Here is a 6480-nt window from a genome sequence, read left to right on the forward strand (position 1 = left end):
TATTTTGGATGTTTTTTATTTGACTAAATACCACGATTCATATTATTTTGAGTTAATTTTAAAAAATTGGGATCGTAGTTTTATTTCATTTGTGATGTTTTTTTTGTTTTTTCATAGTTAAAGTGCGGGTAATGGGTGCGGGTATGGACACTTAGGTACCCATAGGGTATGGGGAAGGGGACTAAAGTTGTTGCTCACGAGGGTACGGGTACAGGTATTTTTTTATAAATACGGGTATGGGGACGGTCACTGTAGTACTCTACCCATTGGGTACCCATTGTCATCCCTACTTTTCAATGAGAATGAGAACAGGGAGATTAATATACAAATCTTACATCATGCATGCTCCAATTATTGATGTCATTGAACCTATGCGTTCAATCCATATTCTCACGTTTATTAAAAAAAACTATATTCTCACGTAACATCCATTTGAGACGCACTTCAGTTTAATTAGTACTTATCCTTTTCTGGGCTAACAATACTTATCCTTTTACTGCTTATTATTTCAACGTCCATCTCTAACACTTATTTTATTTCATCAAAGCATATATATTGTCAAATATTGTTACCAAGACACCAAGTTTCATGATTCGTCACACTCACATGACTTGTACAAAAGCCCAAAAAAATTAAAAAATAAATAAAAGGAAAAACAAATATGGCATATTGAACTTGATAAACGATACTTGCAAATCCAACTATTTGCAACTATTCGTACATTCTATGTGTAATTTAAGTTTTGGGGTGTCAACTTCAACCAAAGTTGTATTTTGCATGCACTACTTTGTTTGAAGTTCCACAATAACACTCATATAAATATTTAAAGAGTTTTGCTACAATAGATTCACTCTATTTTATTAACATTTATTTTAGCAACTAACAAATATTTATTTGGACTAATAGACCAATTTGTTTACATTAAAATATATTTAAATACATGGGACTAAGGTAATTTTGAAATTCTTATTAACTGTTTTAACATCCCTTTTCGATCTCTTCGTTGATTTCTATGAAAAAGAAGAAGGAAAAAAAACTTTTTTATTGGTTAAAATGGACTCCCTTCTTCCTTACTCTCAACATTCTACAACTCTGAAATTGGAATAATTAAAATGATTATTTCTTGTTAATTTAATGTTATGGCTTAATTTCTCTATTTGTATTACTTCCTCCGTCCTTTTTATATGAATAGTTTAAAAACAATTGTGGGTATTAAGAAAAGTGGCTGAAATAATAATAAATTTGTTTAAAATGTGTGTAACTATTACTAAATTATCTTTGATGTATTAATGTATTTAGTGCTGATTTTCTATATTACAATATAAACTAGGAGTATCAATGAATGATATTTGAAAAAACAAGTAAGAAATAACTCTAAAAATTTGTAGAGGGTCTTCTATTTAGAAGACAAAGATATGTTTGTAAATTTGAACGTGACCTCATTGTGAAAGACCGTATTTATGTAACAATATGATCTCATTCAACGGTCTCCATTGTTACTCAGAAACTTTTTATTGGAGTAGGCTTTAATGGTTAATTTATATATTGATTGAATTTAGCTTTCTCTCATAACTTTGATATAGATATATAGTGGATAAGTATCACAATTCTTGAACTCTCACTATCAAATGATAATTATTCTTTTAAAAAGTCAATTATTATAATTTTCAGTGCATTTAATATATAACTTTTTATTAAAAATTTTATATTTAAAGTGCTTAAAGAGTGTCATGGGGGCACTCGTAAACATCATCTCATATTTAATAATTATTCTTTTAAAAAGTCAACTATTATAATTTTCAATGCATTCAATACATAATTTTTTACTAAAAACTTTCTATTTAAAGTGTTTAAAGAATGTCGTGGAAACACTCGTTAACATTTCCCTCAAAACTTCTTTAAAAAAAAAAACAAAATTACCCTCGAAACTAAATGTTGTGTTGCTTTTAACTTTGATCAAATAAGAGATACTGCTGCCTGCTAGGTTTCATATACCTAACTTTTTATCTAACCCTGTCTAGCTAGGAGTGAAAATAGGATAAACTAGGCTTAGAGCTTTTAAAGTCTGAATTCTATTTATTTTCCAACAATTTAATACCTGATCTTAACTTTGTTTACTTACTAATATACTCTTCATCTTAAAATATAAGTAAAAATTGATCAACATAAATTGATGTATTTAGTATAAATTCTAAACTAATATACTAATTTTTGTTGAATAAGAGAAAGTATTTGGCTTTGCCTTGCAACTGTCTAAGCGCAAGTTCCAAATGCTCCATTATAAGCGAGCATATAGTCCAAAGTTCATATGTGTACTTTTATCATCGATCTAACACAAATCTATGTTATTCTACTATAAATGGAATTTTGAGAGATTATTAACGTGTTTCATCTTAGATTTGATGGTTTTTCTGCGTTACGCTTGTTGAATTAGGAATAATTTATCTCTATTAAAGAAAAATTATATTTTCTATGTCTTTTTAAACTTCTTCATTCTCTTTGTTTAATACGTGATTTCTAGCTCATTTGTTCCATATTCAAATCCTACTAATTATTAGAAATAAATTACCTCCAATTCATCAAAAGATAATCTTTGCCTCACAAATATAATTTTTTCTTACAACCATTTACCATTTTCATATCAAAAACATCACACTTCTTCATTTCCATTATTCTACATGTGATCTCTATCTCATTTATTCAAGAATTGAATCATACTTATTATTATGAGTAAATTACATCTAATTCATCAAAGGTTAACGTGAACCTCACCTAAATTTAGTAGGTTATGTTCAAAGACAACAAACAAAATTTAATGTATAAAAATAATTGATAACGTCTTTTTTTTTTACACAACAATTAGAATAATAAAGATAGGATTCGAAAATTAGAATAGTTTTTTTTTTTTTTTTACAAAATTAGAATAGGTTTAAAGTCTAAAAGACTTTTTCAATAATTTAGAACCTGATATTTTTAATTTATAAAAAAAGACTTTCAAAGACTCTGAGTTTTTTATACAACAAGTAGCCAAGAAGTCCAAAACTTTGATTAAATTATTCAGATAGTAACCCTAACTTGTCCCAAACCTAATGTGATTTAGACCTTAGACTACAAAACAGGTTGCCTAACTTAGTTCTACCCCTAAATTCTGCTACATTTTATCATCACTCAATCTTCAATTATTTTAATCTCAATAATAACATAAACAAAAACCAAAACTACATGCCGAATTCAATGAACTCCAAATCATCCAAAATCAAGAAGAAAATAAAAATAAATAAATAAAGTTTTTTTTGTTGTTGTTTGCAAGTATGTCATAAGAAATAAAAAATAGTATTTAAAAAATAAAACAAGAAAATTAAAGAAGTTATGTATATTATATTCCATTATCAACTAGAAGAAGGTGGTGGAGGAGGAGGATGATAACCACCAGTATCTGACCATGTTGAAGGTGGAAAATGGGACCCACCAGTATATCCTCCGCCGCGAGAGTTATCTTCCGGTGGCCGGAAAAACTCCATTTGCTGACCAGGAAACAGAGGAAGTGAAACAGAGGATAATTGACTGGAAGGTGAAAATGCAGTTGGAGATGAAGAAGATGACAAAGAAAGTGACGGAGAAGGCGATAACATGGAAGAAGATGAATGTATTGCCGCCATTTGTGATTCATAGAACCATTGTTCAAGTCCTTGAAAATCACCAGAACCTTTCAGAAGCTGAGAATATTGATAATAGTCTCTCAACATATCAGAAGAGGTTTGAAACTGAGGAAATTGTTGTTGTTGTGGCTGTATTTGCGGTGGTGCAGGGGAATAATGGGTTGCCGGAGAAACAGAAGATGTTGAAGTATTCACCGGAAAAGTTGGTCTTGTTGCACTTGCTGGAACATTTTCAGGGAAGTTGAGTTTCGCTCTGTTTCCTCTGAATCTTAATGCAGCTTCATCGTAAGCTCTTGCTGCAGCTTCTGCAGTTTCAAATGTTCCAAGCCATACTCTTGCTGCTTTGTGTGGATCTCGAATTTCTGCTGCCCATTTTCCCCATGGTCTCTGTCTTACTCCTCTGTATCTTCTTCTTCTCTCCCCGGTTTCTTCTTCGTTTGTTGTCGATGCTGCTTCACTTGATTGTGTTGTATTGCTTGTACTTGAAGTTGTTGCTTCTGCTACTGTTTTTTCAAATAAAATAAAAGATCATAAGGTACAATATATATATTGAACAATTTGAACTAAACAATGGTTTTTCATTTCCAATACTGTTTTAGAGACTATTGTATATTATTAAGTTTCATTTTTGTATTTGTCAAGTGACAAACACTACACAAAACTCACACACACAACTGCAAGATTTTGGATTTGAACCCGAACGAAAGCGTTTAACCTATCAATATCGGCATTAGCAATCAATCGGATTTTACAGACTATTTAGTTTCACTTTTATTATGGAAAATGTTACATAGATACCTTTTAATTGCATACACCCTTGTACACTCTATGTATTAGGAAGAGAGAAGAGAAGAAGAAAGAGAAAGTATACTTGTGCGGGGTCCATAGGGCCACATGTCAGATTTTTATGTGGGTGTCAAGAGATATATTGTGGGTGTTTATGTATCATAACTCTTTTGTTAATGAAAATTTTAATATCCATGCAATATAAGTTGAAATAGTTTTTCCAAGATGGGATCAAGATTTGTAAAAAAAAAAAAGAAATCAACTACTTATGTTTATGTGTACTTTGCAATATCAGATTTGGTTGATATAGGTTAATGTTGCTTGCACCCTTTTAATAGACAAATGTAACTTGTTGGTTTATTAAAATGGTCCCTTGTTAACAGCTAAACCTTTATATTGATCCTTCACTAAAATAAAATAAAATAAAATAAAACTTTTCCTTGATTGTTCTTTAGCATCTCAACCCATATACTAGACTGCTCCTTCTGGACATCAGTGTTGCACTTAGAATAACATGTTTTGGTCATGTGAAATTTAAGGGGATTATTATTAATACTAATTTTTCATAGATTGTTGCATTTACCATATTTGAAAAACAAGTTGAATGAATTTTGGTCAACATTAAATTTAGAAAAAAAAGTTTACCAAAAAGGAGGATGGAAATCTTATGTCAATTATTTAAGATAAAGATGATAATGCAATTGTGTAGGTAAATGTAAGAAAAAGAAAATGAAAGCAATATTGTACCTGATGATGAGTTTCCCTGTGAAGAAGGTAATCTAAAATCAGCAATATTTCTCATATCTTGTTGAGAAGAACCACCAACAGAATCATCACTCTTAAGAAGACCATCTTCACGCACTCTTTTATGTCCAACCCATGAACTAGACCCCAAAAGAGCAGCACTAGAAGAATACATACGAGGAGAATTAGAACTAGAAGAGACAGGGACAAAACCTGACATCATTGGAAAATAGCCACTTCCTTGTTGGACTTGGACCCACTCATTTTGGGCCTGGCCCAATCCATGCTGAGTCGGCGCTGAAACCATAGGACAAGACATTGCCACCTCCCCATACTGCTGTTGGTTCAATCCATGTGATCCTGAAGCTTCTTCCTCTTTCTCATCACCACCATGTTCCTCCTCCTTCAACCTCACGAACTTTCCTGAATCCCTTTGCTGCGCCACTTTTTTTTTCTTTCTTTTAATATATCAATCACATGTAACCTTAACTATGCTTTTGATATGCAACAAAATCTTTCAACCTCGAATTTCTTTTCAATTCTGAGTTCTGAGAAATTTTACACAAGCACCACCCTCTATGTTACAAAAAAAATTTCAACTTTTGTTTTTGGATCAGAAACTGTTTTTGATTTTGATTCTACAAAAATTACTAAGGAAAAATATCTCAACAGATAAATATATGTAAAAGGTTTGCGTCTCTTTTTGATATTTTTTTGGCGTGCAAGTTGACACACCTAGATACGTTCACACTGAAAATTAATATGCTGGTGGCAAAATTGGAACTGAGTAGCACCACCCTGTGCAAATCTTTACTGATGTCGGTTTCTTGTTCTAAAATAGTGGAGAAAGAAAGAGATAAAAGGAAACAGTGATCATTTTTGGTTTGAGTTCTATACCCATAAGGAGTCAAAACAAGCATTTATATAATATGATACAATATGTGCTCACACACGTACCTTTGTACGAACATATTTTCATCTTAGGAAAATGTTTTGTGTACATATCATTCACCTTTAAATTAAGAAAAAAAAAAATGTAATAATTTAGTGATGTGATAAAAAAAAATAAAAAATAAAAAGGAAAATATTACATAGACACAACTTATTGTTATACATCCTTGTATATCTGTCAATGTGTGTTTGTGCTGGGTCCATGTGACTACGTGTCAGGTTTTTGTGTGGATGTCAATGTGTGTATTACCACCAAAGATCATGTACAATGGTTTTTTCATTCAATACCATTCAACATCCACTTTTTCAATTCTCAACACTCCACATCATTTTCTCTCTC

The 6480-nt window shown here is 31.1% G+C and overlaps 1 protein-coding gene across 1 annotated transcript; it reads right to left on the minus strand.

Annotated features, from left to right (window-relative positions):
* Positions 1 to 3256: 3256 nt before the first annotated feature.
* Positions 3257 to 6091, minus strand: LOC11405418 (ethylene-responsive transcription factor ERF110). Its single transcript, XM_003592027.4, has 2 exons — positions 5193 to 6091; positions 3257 to 4162 (listed from the first exon to the last, which is right to left on the minus strand). Exons 1-2 carry the CDS (start codon positions 5506 to 5508, stop codon positions 3390 to 3392), a joined length of 1089 nt encoding a protein of 362 aa, XP_003592075.1. The 5' UTR covers positions 5509 to 6091; the 3' UTR covers positions 3257 to 3389.
* Between the last annotated feature and the right edge of the window lie 389 nt (positions 6092 to 6480).

Source organism: Medicago truncatula, chromosome 1 (genome assembly GCF_003473485.1).
Source record: "Medicago truncatula cultivar Jemalong A17 chromosome 1, MtrunA17r5.0-ANR, whole genome shotgun sequence".
Lineage (NCBI taxonomy): Eukaryota > Viridiplantae > Streptophyta > Magnoliopsida > Fabales > Fabaceae > Medicago > Medicago truncatula.

Coding starts and splice junctions, on each gene's coding strand:
- LOC11405418 (XM_003592027.4), bottom strand. CDS start 5,508: ATGTCTTGTCCTATGGTTTCAGCGCCGACTCAGCATGGATTGGGCCAG. Junction 4,163..5,192: donor ACAGGGAAACTCATCATCAG/GTACAATATTGC, acceptor TTGAAAAAACAG/TAGCAGAAGCAACAACTTCA.